Genomic DNA, 20,725 nt, shown 5'->3' with positions numbered 1-20,725 from the left:
AAAACACCACAATTTTATTATCTTACTTCAGTTTTCCTTTGCTTTAAAAACATGTGAAATCATAAATTTGAGGATTGGTTACAAAGTTACTTTTTCATCACTGTGTGATTAGGAACATTTGCTTAGCAAGGCAGCTGCTAAATGAGAATTACCTCTAATTCAACTAAAATTGGCAACATTGTGATTCATTGTAAAGAATCATTATAATAGTGGAAATTAAAAATTTTTGATGAATCCCCTGTACTTATTCATGTTTTATAATCATATTATTTCCTTTAAATTATATGCTTACATTTTTCTTCTTCAAATGACAAAATACATACCAAGATACAAAAAGTAAAGTTCAAGAAATAATTTCTGGACAGTGTACTAGAACCCCACACTCTTTCCAGTATTTGCTACATTTTAATTGTTCCATCTTAATTTAGCAACAACTAGTTTCCTAGACTGCCTAAATCTAAGCTATTCTCAATCACACTTTTGTTAAATTTGGCTAAATGCAAATAAATAAAACTCACTAATTAAAAAAAACAACTATGAACTTTCCTTGTGAATTTAACAGACAATGCAATCAGTTAGGTTCTAATATGCAGAGAGAAATGTCTCAAAATTTCCTCAATTATAACTGAATGTGTTGGTGTGCAATATCAATGCTATTTTAAGACCTACAAGCAGAAATTTCTCCCTTTTAAAATCTTTATGCAAGGAACAGTATAACAGACAATGAATGGTATATTCTCCACAAATACAACCATATTGTAATTATATTTTTTTCAAAGGACTGTCAGAGTACTAGTCTGTTACCAGAGCAGAGGGCATGGTTTGAAACTTTAATTCAGTGTAAAGGCAACACAATTGAGAAAAAGATGGAAAATGAAAATAGACTATTCTCCTTTACTAAACAATAACATTTCAAGAAATGACGATCAGCTATCAATCAGCCTTATCTTCACTCAAATGATAAATCTATTTGGTAATCTATTTAGGTAAAAACAATCATTTGTCAAAAATGCTCCTGTTATGAGATCCCCCTTCTTCTCCAATGCTGCATCTATCTAATATCTCCCAATTGTCTAATATAAAGTCATTATGGAGGTCTATTATTGAAGCTGTGCCAAAATTTTATGTACCTTATATCAGGGATCTCCAACCCCTGGTCCATGGACTGGCACTGGGCTGTGGTATGCCAGCAACCGAGCCATGCAAACAAGCAAAGCCCCATCCGCAGGATGCAGGCAGCATGTGAAACCATGCCCCCTCCAGTCTGTAGAAAAATCTCTCTCCATGGAACTGGTCCCTGGTGCCCAAAAGGTCGGAGGGGACGACATGGCCTTATATGAACATCAGCTATGATAAATGTTAGCCACAGTTCTATCTTGGAGGAAAAGCTGCAGGTATACAGTGAAAATCAAGATTCCATAGAGGAGAGATAATTAATAATTTACCACTTAACAGCTAAAAACCATATGTTTGTTCAGACCTTCCGAGATAGCTTTTTAACCTCCTGGGACATTTCTTTACAAACTCAAAGTAGCAGCAGTAAGGTCAGCACAACTGAGCATGAAATAACAGTTTATACATCAATAGGTTTCAGGCTATCTTAGAAGGTCTAAACAAACAATAGTTTTCAACATTATAATGGTTAATTGATACAGAATTTGTATCCCATGGAACCTTCATTTGCATAACCATCCAGTCTTCTCCTCCCTACTCAGTCTGTATATTTAAATCCTACATCAGTTAAGCCACTCATGCATCAGTTGAAGCTCATGAAAGCTGATGCCGTGTGATAAAATCATTACTCTTAAAAACTGCTATCAGACTCCAATTTTGAGTTTCATAGATTAACACAGCTCTCTCTAGCACTGATTATTTTAGGTATTGGGTATTGAAATCTCTGCAAGAAAACAACCAAGCTTAGAGAGCACCAAGGATCTCCTCATATCAACCCTGAGCTACAAATATTCTCCTTTATTGACACAGCTCTCTTCCTACAAGGTTTATAGTAGGGAAATTCTAATAATTTTCTCTGAAATTTATTTTGATGAGTGTCTTAACTTTTCTCAGTTTTCTACTCTATATAGTGTTAGAGTAGTATACGGCTGAAAAAAAGGTTAATAAGACAATGAACTAACTGGTCACATTTATAATAGATAATATGGGTAACTGTTTTATTATTCTAATTTCATAGCTCAAAATAAGCTTTCCAAGAAAGATTTACATCAAAAATCAAACCCTAAGGGCATCTAACATCTGTATTTCTTCTGGCTCTTTTCCCAAATAAGATTACTTTAGCTTGGGGTACTTTTATGAAATAGCTTTTACATAAATACTATGTAACAAGTGACAAAGCTCCTAAAGTAGCTCAAACTACTGACAACAGTTACTTCAATGTATGATACTTACATTTTGCATATAGCCAGAGAATCTCTCTGCTGTAGCTGAAATTGAATTTTTCACCTTCTTGAGTAGTTCTTTCTTTACTTCAGGGCTACATGAATCTTTTTTAGCAAGTAAATTGGTAAATCGTCTAGAAAAAATACATAACAAAGTTTTGACATTAAAAAGCATGTCGAGGTTACCAGACATCTGGCAATTTTGTCCTCATGTCCTCTGTCTGACTGGCAGTGCCTTAAAATCAAATATTGTGGCTTTTGAAGTTACATACAAGCTGTCTGTTCCTGAGCTCTTTTCTCCCACATTCCTTAATGAATGCTAACCGCAAGTTAACAAGCTCAGCTTTGTGACTTTAATTAGTTGATTAGTACCCGCTGGCTGGGTTCTACTACCAATTGAAATTGACAGGATCTTAATCAGTTACACACTGAAAGCTTTTGCCTCGTAACCCACAGTTTGCCACATTCTTCCATTAAAAAGCAAGTCTTTCTGATACTGGAAAAAATAATTTCAGATAGGCCTAAGAACTTTCATTTCGACACTCCTCCTCTAATTCTTGGCGTGAATACCAAGAAAGTTAAACAGCATGTCCTCCTTCATTCCTCTTTGTCCTCCTTTCTAGTTGATCATGTCCTCCTTTGCCTATTAACATATCTGGTAACCCTAAGCAGTGTTTAATTATAAAAATATCTCCCAAATTCCACTACCTTTGCTTCCTCTCTTCCTCCAAAAATGTGATCTCACCAATGAAGCATGCAAACATGCTGAAAGGCAAGTAATTTTTGTTCCCCATTATTTTGCCAGTATTAAAAAAGCATTTATGTAAGATGCAGTATGTTTAATAGTATGATAGAGCTAGAACATGGAAATATATGGAAGACTGAAAACACCAACAAAAGCTCAAAATTCTGTTCTTGATTGATATTATCCTTAACATCCAAGGAATTGCCATTATAGCTTTTCAATGTTTAGTTTTAAACAATCAAAAAGCAGCAGGGATTTCATAACAAAGCAAACTGATTTCAGGAAACCTAACATTTTCTTTTTGCAGCATTATTAAAAATATTTTAAAAGTTGAAATAGGAACATCTCTTTTCAATGAATTTGACAATACTAAATGATAAACATTCTTGCATTTTCATCTCATTTTGAACCTCTATTTTATTTGTGGAACTGGATTATATACAAAAGAGATATATTTCTATTTACTTTTACAATTGCCAAATTATATTTCTAGAAAGGACAATGTACATTTATACATTTTAATAAATTGCATAAATCATTTGGATGCTTGAGATGATATTCATTAAAAAAAAGTTTATTCCCCAAGCTGATGCTTACCTGATCAATGCATTGAACGGAACTTTTTTCCATGGGATACTTTGTTTCAAAAGATCATTAGCAAATGATTGAATTGAAAATAAAGACTGTAAAATAGCATTCATGTAACAAGTGTTTCCTAAATTTGTAAATCTGTGAAGAACAAGACATTATGATCAAATTAAAATACTGGCAGCATAAATATAATTTGCTACACAGATTACATTATTTGAGAAGACATAATTCTAACTGTATTTGTGCATAAGCATTGTCCTTTCCTACTCATTATCTTAAGAAAACATAATATTATGGTCTATATATAACAAGGAGGAAAGCAAAATGCACTTCCTGAAAATAAAGTGCTATAGAAAGGATGATAAAAAAATAACTGATAATAGGAAATACTAAGAAACCTGAAGTGAGTTTCTATTTCCTCAATAGTCAACTTAGCACATGTATACATAAAAAGAGATGCTGAAGATACAACAACCAACCCTTGTAGCTGCTGCTGTGGATGAGTGGTAAGGGGAACTCGAGGCTTGTTCCATCCTGTGTAATCCTGATTAGATCTCAGTCTTTTGACAGAAAGAGGGGCTGGCTGAGACAGAAAACCTAAGCTTCTTTTGGCGGAAGGATTCAATACATTAGACCTATAAAATAAGAGGGATAAAACCCATTTCAAAGATGACAAAACTTATTACTACAATTATGGTTAGATTATGTGGTTAGATAAGCAAAGATGACAACTACTTAGAGAAATATCAAAGCATTAAAAGAAAAATATTGTACTTACCTTAAAGGTAAATTAGTTTTATTTTCATCCAGATAATTTAATTGTAACAGGGGCCTTCTTCAAATGTTAAGAATAAAATGAGGGAAGCATATCAAAGCTTTTTTAAAATCTAATAATTCTTGGTTGGAGGGTGACACTGTTTTGAATTCAGTATTGCAAGTTCCTCACATAAAACAGTCACAGATTTTTCAGAAATGCTCAAGTAAGAGTTAATAATATTATAAGGACAAGTTTTTAAATCTGATACAAAAAAATAACATATATTGGACTGAATCTAGCAGGTTGGAATAGCCGTTTGTGCAGCAATTGTCAAGTTCTCTGTTAGGTGCATCTCTATCTCTGGATGGGATGATATTCTTCCTGAATGAACAAGTCTATGACTTGGGAGTCCTAGACTCCAGCTATTGTTAAACGCATAGGTAGATGCCCTGGTGTTTGTCTAGCCCTACCTGAAGCAAAAGGATATGGTGATGATGTTTTATAACCCATCACCACTTGTGGGTACTATTGCACTAAGCTGTACACGGGACTGCTTTTGAACATCACCTAGAAGATGAAATTGGTACAAAATGAAACTGTCCCTGTTGGGGAGCAGAGGTAAGAGTTGCTTCAGACAAGTGACACTGATGTTGTGAATGCTGCATCTGGTATCAACAGGTTTCCAAATTTAATTCAACATGCTGGTTTTAATCTTTAAAGCTCTACATGGCTTGGCACCAAAATTCCTTTGAGACATTCTTCTGATTTGACTTACTTATCCTCTGCTCATTTCAGGTGGGGAAGCTGAGGATACCACATAGCAATAACTGGTTAAATGGTTCCTGGCAGGTCTAAATATCCATAAAGCTTTCTTCAGATTGCCCTCGATTCCTGGTGTCTATCTAAAGCTAACCATGTTGTTTTGACAGACCCAATACAGAAAATATATGCTATTGTGTTTTCCAGTCTGGCCAACAACTCTCATTATCCCCTTAAGGAATACTAGGCCAAAATTACTTAGCTTCTTGCTGGCACTTGCTGAGACTGCATATCTGTAGCTAGTCTTTTATACAATACTTAGAATAGCTTCTAGTGTCCTAACCTAATTAAATCATCTCACTTCTTGGCACAAAGAAATGAAAAATATTCATTTTGGCATGACTATCTTGATAAGCAGTAATATAAATTGATTTCACAGAAAACATGGATTTTTTTTATGAATACAGCATACTTATGATAAAGCATTTTAAAGGAGAATAGCTCTTTTTGGTACCTACCTGTCCAAATTAGAATTACTAGCTGAATAATCCTTTGTGGAAGATCTGCTACCATAAAATGAAGATGACTGTAAAGGCAAAACCCCTGAAAAGGAGACAGACACAACTTTTTGTAAAAACGTACTTAAAGGCCAGCAATATCACACACACACATATTCAGTAATTCAAATGAGATTCAGAATCAGAATATATCAAGTTCTATCAGAAGTCTGATACGTCTCTTGAAATTCTGAACTGAGTGCAATTCCTAAGCAAGAGACAGTTCTCAACAAAACTGAAATACTGGAAATTTATTTTGCAAGCATCTTATTTCTCAAAATTCTATTCCCTGGCCACTAGTATCATTTTTAATCCCTGTTTTCATTAACTAATTATCATGTTACATTTCAGCTTTATTAGAATTTATCACCTGGTCATTTATTTCCGGCAGCAGGATCATATCAATACAATCATATTGATCATATTCTCAGAGATAAGAAATGCATTAAGTATTTTACTTGCAACATTTTTAAAACCTGTCTAAGGCAGAACATTTATATCACATGATACAGTATGTTTTTTTTCAAACTGGGTTCATGGAACCCTAGAGTTCTGCAAGCACTTGAGAAACTATGGGGAAAAAGGTTCAGTTGAGCAGAGCCAATTTTTAATTGACAGAATTTTGCCTCAGAATCAGGGATTCTGAGAATATATTTTTTAAAGTAACAGATTATGTGGCCTGAAAAAGTTTGAAATCCCTGTGTTAGAGTAGACCTGGGGAATACTTTCCTGATTTGGAAGCTGAAGTCAAATAGCAAAGGATGCTAATTGTATAGTTAGCAAACCAAATCCAAAATAATTCTATGTTTTAAAATTAATTCTTATAAAACCAACTAAGCACTGTCAAAAACAGTGCCATTTCTTTACCTGATATCCTGTTTTCCTCTGCCTGTTTCAAATTCATCTGCTTTTCTCTGCTACTGTGTAAAAATTTCCTTGATGGATCAGTCATGGCTTTGTTATTGCTATAGACAAATACATGTGATCTTAATTGTATTATTTGTAAAACACTGTGCTATTTCAATTTGACATACTAATTCCTCAGTTTAAATTTATCTGCGGTCACAAATGGTTCTTTAAAACTTTCAAACCTACTAGAAAAATATACCCAAACACTACTTCAATATAAATCTGTCTCTTTCAAACATTTAATTTAGTTATTTCATTTATTTCATTTATTCAATTTATATCCCACCCTTCTCCTAGTGGACTCAGGGCGGTGCACAGCCAGAACTAAAACACATTCCAATACAAAATTTAAAATTATTAAAAGAATTATATAACTGTTGCCCAAAATTTAAAACACTGAAAACTAAAACCCATTTGACAATTTAAAAAGCTAAAAAAAAGAAAAGAAAAAAAAAGAATGGGAATTCACAGAATGGGAAAGCTCAGCTTTTTATCTGAAACCTCTCATCTCCTTCATAGATGGACTCTGAGTTGTGTACAAATATGAAAACATAAAACTATATATAACATGAAAAAATAAGTAAAGATGGTTAAAATTCAATTTTAAAGTTAATTAAAAGGCAGGGTAGGGTCTTCAGGGTGCTAACCAGCCCGCTTCCATGCTCCTCTGTGAGCCCCAAGCAAAACATCAGAGCTTTAGCTAGTACATTGAAGTACACAAAAATGTACATGCACCCACACACGCCCACACATACACTCAATCCATAACTAAAATACCTAATAGTGAAAGTACAGAGAAAAAAAAGAAACTGAACTTAATCAAAATAAAAACAAAAAACACACCTTGATGAATCATTTTCTTTAGGATAATCTTCATTCATCTCAACCACAGAGGGTGTCCTTTTCCTCCTTTCACTATTTCATAAAGGAAAAATAAACATTTGTTCATCCACAAGAATCCCATCCACTTCATGCTTATCAAATTACATGCACCTGAAAAGCTATTTATTAATACACCTTTACAACCTATTTCTATCATGAATATTGAAGGCATGTTGCCTTCAGTTTTCATACCGATTTTCTAATAATCCATTTCTGTGAGGTGTGGAAGCAGCAGTAGCTGAAATATTAACTCTGCTGAAAGACATTCCAGTTACTTGAGAATTCTTAATTGATACTCTTCCTGGGCTGACCAATACTTTACGAAATGGAGCTTCATCTTTATTTTCTGCAATCACTCTTCTAGGAGTCTAAAAAAAATCAAAGAGAAAATGCTACAATCAGTTGAAGCATACTAATAGTGTGCAAAATTCTTTGAAATGAACTATTTTTTTATTATTATTTATTAAATTTATATACCGCCCTACTCCCGGAGGATTCAGGGGGGTGAACAGCCAAGATAAAATACACATAATACAAATGTTAAAAACCATGTAAAATATATTAGATATATTTCAAATCTGAGGTGCCCATTTTTTATTTCATAGTTTTAAAAAGTGACAAAAATATTTCAAGATGAGGGAAGCAGAGCATTCTGAAAATTAAACATCTGACCATTCAAATTTTAAATGTTTTGCATACTCCTACAACATGCAATGTTCATCACAATTCATATCAGAAAGGAAAAATTAGGATTAGTGGAAGTCATCATCCAGTAAACAATACAGAAATTAATTTGCATGAATCAGGGATTTGTTACAGTTTCGTAGTTTGCTTAACATTTATCTCATTTATCTCTCATTTTCATCTGAACATGGTGAAAAAAGTTGCTTAGAACTGTAAGAAATAAAAAGCCTTGATTAATGTAGCTCTCTATAATTTAAAGAGAGGCTCAGCTCTTTCTCTACTAGTTAAAGCAATAAGACAACTAACATGTCATCATGCCCAGAAAAACAACTTTCTGTTAAATTCAATACAAGCGATAGCACCTAGAAAGTTAAACAGAATTTGATTAGCTAGCATTTGGCGGACAACCACTATAAATCCCAGAGCTAGACTAGACTAGGAAATTTAAAAAGCACTCCATAGGAAAGTAATAGAAATTCACTTTCATACTGCTGCTAAGAAAACAATATGGACACATAATCATCAAGAGTAATAAATATTTTTACCCTCCTAATAAATATGCTGAGACCTTTGAATTGACCAATACCAGAGCCTGAGGTGGTCTCTCTCTCTCTCCCCCCCGGCACACCTACCATTCTTATAACCTTTAATCGAGCAAAACGGCACATCATAGGGTAATAATATTTCAACGAAGGTACTTCAGCTTACAGAATGTGTCCAAAATCTAGGAACTACAACTTCTCTGGAACTGAAATGTAGCAAACTTTATTTTAAAAAATATGTTGTGCTGGTGTTTGTGCTATGCAATTCAACAGGCTATTTTTCAAGGCAGATACATCTCGGAATGTATCACAACTTTTTTTTTTTAGGGAAGTCAGTGTATGAGAAGTTCTGTCAATATTGGGCACTGAGGAATCTGGTAAGGAAATATCTTTGAAAGAATGACCCAATGGGTCATGGGTTGTTTAGTATACTACTAAAATACTCCTGTTTGTCTTGTGTCAGCTTTCCCTGTTATATTGCTGGCTCTTTGTTGATTCACCTGACTTGATTCTAGCGATCAAGTTCATTCAATTCACTGTGATCCTACAGTGTTATTTTTGCTGTATTATAACTGCCCATTTCCTATTTCCTGATTTGAAATATTTGTTTCTGATCTTGATCTATTTATCTACCTCACTAGACAATGATCTTCCCTCTCAGTAATGTTCATAATGATCCTGAAATCAATGATTTTTATGGACAAACCAGGAAGTTACCCCTATGAATAACTGTACTAAAACTTTAGGAAAACTATGACAACTAGTTACAGTAGTTTTGACTTCAGTTTAGCCTCTCCATCACTACTATTAAACTTGCTGTGTAAGAAAACCTATTTGGCTGTTTTTAGCTAACACTTCTCTGGAATATGCCAACAGATAGCTGTGGCATTTTGCTCTAACTTAAAACTTGGTGTGTATGCAATTATATTTTGAAATTATCAAGAAAATAATGACAATAGAATATGTCAGCTGTTCTGTTCCAAACATTGTTGTGCTGATATCAATCTATAAATTCTATTCTCACCATTTTCACTAGAAACCCAAATAAATTTACCCATCCAACTGAATTATTTCCTCAGATTTTCTTATTTTCCACTTTTAGTAAACACTACTTCCTTTTTTCTCAATTTTTTCTATCTTCAGTTGAAAATATTTAAGTCACAGCTTTCATTACTACACCAGTCTTATTCAAGCTACAATAATTAAACTGGAATCAAGAATTTATCCACAAGACTTGAGTTACTGGGAAGCTTGTTGGAGAACTGAATGCTTCCTGTAAGGCCATTTAAGTGCCTGGCTAAGTAGAACTGCATGTTAGAAGCTCCTTCTGATGGGCTTGAATATTGTATATGCATAAAAACAAAAACTAAATGTGATTGAAGAATGTGACTTTAAACAACGGAGGAGCTGCTTTAATCTTATTCTACTGTACTTTCTAAATTTGTTTACTAAATGCTTACTCTGTAAACTGAAAAACAGATCAAAATGTAGTTTTCTGAAATTCTTGATAAAACTTACTGTTCATGTCTAGATAAGACATAAATGCTGGGATTCAATCACAATAAGCTTCCAAGTCCTAACCTGGATTAGGCCATATGAGCTTCAGACTCAGAAGCAACAAAATTCTGTAAGAACTGTGGTCTAAAATGGAACACTGGAATTACTCTCAGTGTTCCTTCTCCTTGGAGATGGCTTTACATCCTAAAGTTACCCCACCCTTCATTTACATTGATGAAGTACTTATTTCCAGTCTCAGCTATTAAAGGAAAGGCCTTTCCCCATCACGAGGGATAATCAGTTACAAAAATGTTAAAGAGTTTTTGAAAACATATTCTCTGTGGCATCCTAAACTGATCTGAAACCCAGAAAGAGAACAGATATATCAAACACAGCAGGAAAGGACCTATATTTTTTTCTCTAGAAACTACATTTCCTAAATGTTTCCTTTTGTTCTTCCTATGTCCAACAAAAGCAATGTTCATGTTAAACGTGATCTTCTTCATCTTCTTCTTGTGAAACTATATCCTGTAAAAAGAATGTACACTATTCTGAGGAGAAAAAAGACCTCACAGTTCTGGGACAGGTAATATAGCAGATCCTTAACATTATGCTTGAGTGACATTCTCCAAAAACTGCCCATAAAATGAATTCACATAAAGTGAAACACTCTGTCAGTGGGATAGAGGGTCACAGGGTACGGTGTTAAATTTCATCATCCGAATGCATTGATAAATGTACTCATAAATTTTTAGGGTACTATTTTTAAGTACTATGTTATCCAAATATATTTTCTTCCTTGTGTTCTACGTACAATGAAAACACTTTCTCCATTTTTTCTACAATTAATTTTTAATGCTTGTGGTTACCATGGCAGACAGACATAGAGAATGCATCATAGTGGTATGAATTCTTTGTTACGTTGCACACCGTAGATTTACAGCAGGGAGCGTCTATGAAGGCATATGAGAGGTGCCGCATGGGTTGGGGAAGGTATGCAGGGAGGTGTGAGGAATGGGCACAGGTTGGAGAAGATATGTAAGAGGTGTGGCTCGGGGAGAGTGCATGCAGATTGGGGAGGGTACCAGTGTGTGAGCAGCTAGCATGGCACAAGTGCAGAAGGGCAGGGAGAGGGTTCACGGATGAGGGAGACACATCCCAGCCACTTGCAATCTTCCCTGCCAGCTTTCTCTTTGACTTTCTGGAAAAGCAGGTATGGAATATAACAAATAGCAATCATGTGATTTAAGGGTGCTTGGCAACTGCTCATTAGTAAGACCAGGTTGCCAAGGTCCCATATTGTAATCATGTGACTGCAGGGGTACTGAGATGGTCGGAACTCCAAGGATCAATGGTAACCAGTTTTCATTCGGTGCCGTCATAATTTTGAACAGTTACTGAACAAATGGTTGTAAGTCAAGGACTACCTGCAATGTATGATCAATTACATTGTTGTGTATTAACATATAGCTAATTCCCATAAAGTAAGGAAAAACTGTAATTTCCTAGCAAAAGTATCAGAACAAATATATTAGCTTTATGGTGATGAAAGAATTTAGTTAGTAGCCTTACCAATGTCATTCAAGGAAATATTTATATCAAAGATCACCAATAGGACTGCTCTTTCTGCTGTGTTGGCCTGATACTTTACAGAATTGAAACTCATCAAGGTGAAGCTGAACTAACAACCTAGTCCTAGCAAATTCAAAACCTTCTTGCCTTAGATAGTTACCATAAATAATATAGTAACTTTGATATTAAGGCAGATATTCAATTCCTTACACAACATGCTATTTATTCTCACTTTGGTGTAAAGGTCTGAGGCATAAAATTGAAAAGATTCTCTATTCCAGGAAAGATAGAAATGGAGAAAACACAGAAATGACTTTCACCATGCATGACTGATCAGTCAATAGTGTCAGAGAATTATGGTGGACTGACATAAAAATCTGTGACACTCCTGAGCTGCTTGCACCAGGAAGAATACTATAACCAAACAATGGAAGAAAATGTCAAATAAAAGAAGCACTGACATTAATAAAGCTTCTGCACAGTTTCTCCCTTGTGCCCCCACTGTGTTTTCAGAAGACATCAACATTGGCAGGATTGAGATGGAGATGAAAATTAAATATATTATTAATTAAATTTAACCCTAAGAGGCTTATTAGCATTAACTGTAAAATAATTGTAATACTAAAAAAGCTTGTTGGGAGTTACTCTAACTCTAAACTATTCTTTAGAGATCTAACAGTGCCCTATAAATTGATGAGTGCGTGAATAAATAATTAACCAATAAGCTGTGGAATAATTGACTTAGTATGCAAAAATGTATCTGTACCTAGGTACTCTTTCTGTAACAATTTTTACAGCTATATAGAGGCTCCCTTAATTTGGCCCCATTCTTCTTTTTCTATGGATATAAAACTTCAAGCTCCTAAGAGGTACGAACGGAAGCTGCTCTTAGAAGTTACACACAAAGATAAGATGGCCTCGTCATCTTATCAACATCCTTATTGCCATAAAAATGAATTTTGTCACTATTTCCCAATTTATTCTAAGAATGCTTTTGCTCCTGAGAATGAAGGAGGGAATTTCCAATATTGATTATTGAAGAAAGAACAAATGTTTCTAATTTGCTGTTTTCATTACTGAAATCTGAGGGAAGTAAATGAATTAAATGCACAAAACATTATTTGGAGGAGTGCTGCCCTTTAGCCTAATATGAGAGCTCACTTAAACAAACTCAATTCATATTGTTCAAAAAAATATAGCTCCAGTGCTTCTGACTGATACATCACACTGTAAGTACACAAAAAAGACAGAGGATTAAAAAGAAAAGGAAGAAAATATACCTGGCCTTCAAGGGAAGGTAACTGTCTGTTAGAATCCTTCTGCATGGCTCTATTGCTTAAAACTCCTCCAAAACTGCCAGATCCATGAGATAATTTCACAGCTAAAAAACAAATCATAGTTTCATATAAATTTTACACACTTCATTTATATATAGTTACTATACTTCTTTTCCCATAGCACTAGAATCACTGAGAAAAATACAAACTTACAGGCTGCTCACAAAAATGATATTATTCAAGGTCAGCTTTATAAAATTAAAATTCCCTTCTCACCCCTATGGGAAATATACATCTTCCTTAATATCATTTCTGAGATCAGAGGCCTGGGAATTTGAGGGTGCATTGGTGTTATGTATCTTCCCTTTCTCCCATATGTTCCTCCAGACTGTTCAGTTTCCGCTGTTGGTTTTTCCGCTGTTACTTTTTGCACTGCAGTTGGGAGTACATCTTGGATGGTTCTTTGGGGAACAGATAATTTATCTTCATTGCCTCTGCTTTTCTAGTGTATCTACTTAGCCTGGTAGGCAGTGCTGAGGGCTTCTGTTTAGCAATTAAGTGATACGGTGTCCTCCCTCTCACAGTGCCTGGAGGCTGTTAGGGGCTGGATGGGGAGCAACAGATTGAAACTAAACCCTGGTAAGACCGAGTGACTCTGGGTTTGGGGTTCGTTGGCTCACCTTTGCCAAATTGCCACCTTTGGTCTTGGATAGGGTGGCACTACCCCAAACAGACCCTGTGTGTAATCTGGGGGTTCTCCTGGACTCATGACTCCTGCTCGAAGAGCAGGTGGTGGTCATGGCCAGGAGGGTTGTGCACCAGTTATGCCCTTTCCTGGACAAACAATCCCTACTAACAGTCACTCATGCCCTAGTCACTTCCCATCTTGACTATTGCAACATGCTCTACATGGGGCTGCCCTTAAAGAGCATCCGGAAGGACCAGTTGGTGCAAAATGCAGTGGCCCATGTGATTTTGTGCAGACTCCAGTGTGCACATGTATCACCTCTCCTGCGGGAGCTGCATTGGCTGCTGATTTGCTTCTGGGTGCAATTCAAGGTGCTGGTTATCACCTTTAAAGCCTTTCATGGCTTGGAACCAGGTTATCTGAGGGACAGTCTCTTGCCGGTCACATCTATCCGACCCATCAGCTTTCCGTGTGAGGCACGGAAAGCTGCGGGTCTCATCCCCTAGGGAGATACACCTTGTAGGACCCAGAAGAGCCTTCTCTGTGGTGACTCCCTCTCTGGAACATCATTCCCCCAGAAATTAGAATGGCCCCCACTCTAACACTCTTCCGGAAGACGCTGAAGGCCTGGTTCTACCAGCGGGCCTGGGGAACCCAGAGTGGGATGGAGCCCATTAAATGGCTCGTGTGATCTGCTGTTGCTGGAACAGGTGGTGTGTATGTGTGATTTTATTATATTATATTAATTTATTTGATTCTTTTATTAGTATTGTTTTAAATGAGGTTTTATATTCTGTAAGCTGCCTTGAGTCACCATGAGCGAATAGGTGGCAATATAAATTCAATAAATAAATAAAACTGTAGGGTTCCAGATGAAGTCAGGCCATTGAATTCTTTCAGTAGCTAAATCTTATTCTTCAAAGCTTTCTGTAATTCCACCAGCTAACTAACCTCTCTCTAACTTCCTTGAACTTAACCTCTAAACCTCATTTTCCAGTGGTGGTGGATGGTAGGGGTATGTGCTGCTCTTATTCTTGCTTATGTGGCAAAAAATCTCCAGGGTTATAGCAGCTGTAGCATATACCAGTTCATTGGCTTGAGTTAAGGTGGTAGTAGGGATTGTCCCGAGAGCTCTAGCAGCATCTCCTAGCGCACTATCTGATGGTATGTCTCTATTGATCCTTAATAACTAGTCTCAAAAATTGACTGTAGCTGCTTTATCCAAGCTCTTATGGCTTATATCAACTGCTGTGTTCAGCAATTGATGAAATGGTAGTGATGTTCCAGCTTCAGGTGCTGGCTACAGTACATATCTGAATGTTGACAAAGTTGTTCTCTCAGCGCTTCTTGAGTGTGAGATGACAAATGTACCATATTTTCCAGAGTATAAGACGCACCGGTGTATAAGTAACAGACTGCTTTTCGCCCATTTTTGCTAAAAACAAGGCCCGCAGAGGGTTTGGGAGGCCTGCAGAGTGCTCCTGGGAGCTGGGGGAGGGCAAAAACAGGCCCATTTTTGCAAAAAATGGGTCATGCAGAGGGTTTGGGAGGCTTGCAGAGTGTTCTTGGGGGCCGGGGAAAAGCAAAAACACTGTTTTTGCAAAAATCAGATGAAAAACGAGCCTGTTTTTCGCAAAAATGGAATGAGCGGAGCGGGGCGGGGCTTTGGGAAGCCAAAAATGGCTGTATTTGGTGTATAAGATGCACCAACATTTCCACCCTTTTTTAGGGGAGAAAAAGGTGTGTCTTATACTCCGAAAAATACGGTAGTTGGTCTATCTCAAGCTGCGAGAACAGCTTCCTCTTCACTATGCTGAAACATTGGGTAATTAGCTGTTTTCAGTTAGTAGTTTTGTCCATTCAGTTTCCTCACACATTTCATATATTCGCTCTCATTAAATCTATTGCTGCAGTAGCAAGTCTGTCAGTTCTAGACTCTCTAGTCTCATCCACGCATGGTTTGTTCCAGTAGCCCACTTATTGTCAGATTGTCCTAGTTCCTCAATATCTGACACGGACCTTGTTAATCCAAGGCAACATCCAGGCAGGGCATGATTCTCCTAATTTGTGTCACTTTCAAGTTTGAGATAAGCAGTAAAGTGTTAGAAGTCTTTGCCCAGGATCCTAAGTGACAAGGTAGGTCACTTAGGTCACTAGCAGGCATTTGAACCCTCATCTCCCATGTCAAAGGCAGTGCCTAACCACTATACTATCCCACTTCTTCATATATATGTGTGTGTGTGTGTGTGTGTTTTCTTTTCGTAGGCCTTTATGTGAATTTCTCTTTAGCCAGGTTCTTCCTACGTAAACCAAGATTTTTATGCAGCCCTAGTTCAGTGAAATCACAATCCACTAGTTTCTAGGCTTTTTTCAGGCAGCCAGCAAGCACCCTGCTGCCCATTGGGATCTTAGTCTCCTTAGTACGTACACACACACACACACACACACACACACACACGTATATATATCCCCCTCCAAGAAATAAGAAAATTAGTGTTTTATACTAACCAGTCTGAATCTTGTTTTGAATAGCTTCCAGATACAGCTTCATTTCATTAGCATCTTTTGATGGTATTTTATCAAGAGTCAAAACACTTGAATCCTTCAGTGTTATCATCAAGCAAGATAATTTCCCTTTACTTTGTCGTACAACTACATTTTTTATATTATGGTTCAGCTAGAAAGAAAATACACGAAAACCATATATGATCATGTACATATATAAAATCACATAGTATAAAAAAGCTTACAACATAGCCTGTGTATGTTCACAAACTCTACACACACCCAAACACAAATTCTAAGCACAATGACACTTTATACAACATAACAAAGGGAAAGCCTTTCTGACAAACAGGGCAATATTTACACTTGTCTATATGACACCACAATATAAAATGGGACTACTATCCAACTTTCAAACCATAATTCCCATTCTGGGTCTCTTTTTTTAAAATTTAATAGTTAATTTTTTAAAAAAACAAATTGGATATTTCTCAGCTAAACATAAAACAACTATAGAGACAAAAAAGGAAACTGTACTCTAAAAGGTAGACAGAGGGTCAATGCAACCTTTAACTCATTTTATTCATTTAGTAGGGCTTACTCCAGTATAAACATTAATAGGAGATTTCCAGAATTGAGACAGGAGCCCACACATATTTTGAAACTGTCATGGAAATACTGCATATAAAGGAGTAGAACCATAAAACTGAATCTTCAAACAGTCTTTCAACACTAGAATTAGAACAAAATTAAGCAATGATCAAACAGCTTTATCCTTAGCGTCGTAATTAAAAAAAACATGATGCTTACATAAAAACAAATGTTTTTTTCAGATAAATGTAACGTTTTTTTCTTTCATATACAAATCCACTGAACATACAACAACTGAATACCGGTAATTCCCAATATAATAATGTCAGTGTTCTGGAAAAGTGAAATGAATCTCTTGAGGAAAATTCAAGTGACAGTTAAATGAATTTGAAAAAGAAAGCTATCATAATAGCAATAGCAATTAGACTTATATACCGCTTTACAGTGCTTTACAGCCCTTTCTATGCGGTTTACAGAGTTAGCATATTGCCCCCAATATTTTGGGTCCTCATTTTACCCACCTCGGAAGGATGGAAGGCTGAGTCAACCTTGAGCATGGTAAGATTCAAACTGCCAAATTGTATGCAGCGGGCAGTCAGCAGAAGTAGCCTGCAGTACTGCACTCTAACCACTGCGCCACCGTGGCTCATAAAGGCCCAAATAATAAAATACTTCAAACAAAAAAGCCCCTGAAATCCAACTCACCGGAAATATTTTTGGAATTCCTCCAGCATTGTAGTGAATTACCAAAATAACTTTGCTCTCTTTATCCACAATTTCAAATGTTCCTTCTTTCCATTTTGTAGTCCCGGTATGTATGCTCCGCATGCGAACAGACCCATGTAATTTCAGTGGAGTCATGTTTTTATACAAATAATTTATGAATATAATGAAGACTACTCTTTAACACACCTGTTTGCAAAAAAATAAATTTAAGAAGTTGATTACTATGGTTTAAAAATTTGGCAGTAAATTTAAAATCAAGAAGTTTGTACATTAACTTTCTAAAATATGACTACCCCAACCCAAAATGCAGCCTGAATTCAACTGTGCTTGCTTACCAGTGAAAAAAATACCATTGATATAATTAATTTTCCATTACATTTGGGAGTTCAACGCCCCATGAATCCCAAACTATTCTAGAATATTAAAGGACAGGGGAAAGTACACTGGACAGAAATGTTGAATGTTGACAAGTTATCACAAATATTTCTGCAGAACAGAAATAAATCTGATATATTTTGATGAGTTACCCAACTTCCAAGCATAACTGAATTGGATGAAGTGACTGAAAGAGGTAACAGATTTTCTAAAGAAATTTAGGAATATGTGGTGTGTAGATGTATACACATTGAATATTGTAGGATTGGTTTGCTAAAAATTAGGATTGAGTGTTAAAAGTAGTGTATTATAAACCAATCCTACAATATTCAATGTGTTTAAACTGATTAGAATCATGAGTTTAATTTTCCAGTCTACTGAATTTAAACCCATTGCAAAATGGCTTTTATTCTTAAAATTTTAAATAATTAGAAAACAGATACACAAATTTTTATATATTTACATTTTAAATATAACAGATTTCTATTGTATATTTTAAAAGAAAATAAAACTCCTTTTTTGAGTTATACTCTTCTACAAAACAAGTATGAATTCTTCCATATATATTTTGGGAAACAATGTGTCACAAAGGACAAAAAGTTGCAAAGTGGATTTTCAAGTAATGTAGTTAATCACCACTGCTGAGATATGTATAGGTTCAAAGAGATACAAATACTGAAAAGATGTCAACAGATGCTAGGGTATCCTTGTGACCATTTTTCTTATTCCTTCAACCGACCTACCTGCAAGGACCTATTGTAGTTGGGAACATTTACAATAAATATCAGGGAGTAATCCCCTTAAAATGTCAACTAACAATACAGAAATCAAAGGGTACCATAGGTAGTCCTTGACTTACAATGGCAATCAGGATACAAATTTCCATTACTAAGTGATGCAGTCATTAGGCAAAACAGCATGTGATCCCACTGCTTAGCAGCAGCAGTTTCAGTAGCCTCAACTGTGGTCGTTAGGCCAGGACAGGACTGTAAGTAGGCAAGGACCTTATAATTCTCCTGACCTGCCATCTTCGCTTCAATTTCCCCCAACCCACCTATCTCCCACCCGCATCTCTGCCCTTTTGGCTGCTCTGCATTCTGCCACTTATCCCTGCCACCCTCCACTGATCTTTGCTACTTTCTTCCTATTTCTGGTCTGGAATCCAGAGCGAGCAAGGGTGGAGTCCTAGGACGTGTATGGTAAGCACAACAGGGTCTCGGAGTTTTGAGTGGCAAAGGAGCTTGCCATGCCCAGCCAAACAAAGAGGCAACAGAGTTCTGCATCACTAGGTAAGGCAGAAGAGTCGATGGCAACTCCCATCAAAGATGAAGGCTATATAAAGGTACTGTTTGAGGTGGTGGCAAAACCAGGGAAAACAGAGGGATGCAGGCACTTGGGGTACAGAGTAGTCTGCGGCTTCTGTTGGAAGGCTCCTGGAAAACCAATTTGCTGGCTTCAGCAAGGATAAAGAAAAGCCCATAACTAGCAGAACCTACCCAGACTCTCTGCTCAGCCCAGCCTGCAAAACTTTACAAAGGGCAGCAGCTTCCAGTGCACTAAAACCTGCAAATTGGGTCTCCAGGGGCACTTAGAGCACTCTGTTAGAAGCTGCTGGTTGCTCCTAAGGCTCACTGGACTTACCTTCATTTTTTCAGCACCATTGTAGTTTTGGACGGCAACTGAAAGAATAGTCACAAGTCGAGGACTATCTGTATAAACCAAATATTGACTGGCAGAATAAAATTTCATCTAAACTAGGAAAAACACAGTTCATTCTCTGTGTGTTTATTTTCTTTTCAGCAAGCCAGTTCACAGTATAGTTTACAGTATATCTAATACTTGAAAGGCAGCTTCAAAAGTTTCAAGGCAGTAAGCAGATGAACACAAGACACCTGCAGCCAGAATGTGCACTTTCTATGCTGCCCAATTTTAAAAGTTTTGAAACAGTAGACAAGTATTGTCTATACGAAGAAGCTTTTCCTTCAGCTCCATTTCCACACCAAGGAAATCAGTTTTACTTGCTTCAATTCTACATCTCAGATTTCTGCTAGAGATATAATGTCAAAATCAATATATCAGCAACTACCCTGGTGGTCAACCTTTGAGGCATTTTGTGTATAGGATAAGGAGCCCTTGTTGGAGAAAAATGAAAGATAAAATAAAGTTTAGATTTCAATCTGGAACAGCAAAAAGTCAGATGGGGTGATGGGAAGAAAGATAACAGCTCCTGAGGAAATAAGAGGTCAAGGGACTACAGGTAATCCTCGACTTACCACAGTTCATTTAGTGACAGTTCAAAGTTACAACGGCACTGAAAAAAGTGACTTACAACCATTTTTCACATTTACAACTGTTGCAGCATCCCCATGGACATGGGATCAACTTTCGGATGCTTGGCAATCGGTTTTGCATTTATAATGGTCGCAGTGTCCCCGGTCATCATGCGTTCCCACTCTGCGACCTTCTGAGAAGCAAAGTCAACCGGGGGGGGGGGAGCCAGATTCACGTAACACTTAACGACTGCAGCGATTCCCTTCACACCCGTGGCAAAGACAGGACGTAAAACAGGGCAAACATCCACTTAACAAAAGTGTCTCGCTTAACAGGCTCGATTGTGGTCATAAGCTGAGGACCATCCGTATACCAACTGCTGAAAACTGGTGCGGTGGGTC

General features: G+C 36.6%; 1 protein-coding gene across 9 annotated transcripts in view; it reads right to left on the bottom strand.

Moving 5' to 3' along the window:
- The window catches only part of USP37 (ubiquitin specific peptidase 37), a 39,712-nt gene that overhangs the window by 17,466 nt on the left and 1,521 nt on the right, over positions 1 to 20,725 (bottom strand). For 7 of the 9 annotated variants that reach the window (XM_087881659.1, XM_034433696.3, XM_034433695.3 and 4 more), the window contains exons 2-11: positions 17,658 to 17,864; positions 16,365 to 16,533; positions 13,172 to 13,272; positions 7,789 to 7,964; positions 7,558 to 7,629; positions 6,673 to 6,770; positions 5,767 to 5,851; positions 4,212 to 4,367; positions 3,739 to 3,870; positions 2,407 to 2,530 (exon numbers count right to left, since the gene is read on the bottom strand). In XM_087881659.1, the coding sequence (XP_087737785.1) occupies positions 2,407 to 2,530; positions 3,739 to 3,870; positions 4,212 to 4,367; positions 5,767 to 5,851; positions 6,673 to 6,770; positions 7,558 to 7,629; positions 7,789 to 7,964; positions 13,172 to 13,272; positions 16,365 to 16,533; positions 17,658 to 17,813 (1,269 nt within the window). In that variant the 5' untranslated portion in view covers positions 17,814 to 17,864. Of the gene's footprint in view, positions 1 to 2,406; positions 2,531 to 3,738; positions 3,871 to 4,211; positions 4,368 to 5,766; positions 5,852 to 6,672; positions 6,771 to 7,557; positions 7,630 to 7,788; positions 7,965 to 10,340; positions 10,452 to 13,171; positions 13,273 to 16,364; positions 16,534 to 17,657; positions 17,865 to 20,725 lie in introns of those variants that run through there. The other 2 variants (XM_034433698.3, XM_087881661.1) reach the window with 2 other exon arrangements.

Source organism: Pantherophis guttatus, chromosome 1 (genome assembly GCF_059756535.1).
Source record: "Pantherophis guttatus breed Tessera chromosome 1, ASM5975653v1, whole genome shotgun sequence".
NCBI classification, from domain to species: Eukaryota; Metazoa; Chordata; class Lepidosauria; order Squamata; family Colubridae; genus Pantherophis; species Pantherophis guttatus.
The sequence above is the reverse complement of the archived record's forward strand: the minus strand, read 5'-3'. Positions and strand labels throughout refer to the sequence as shown.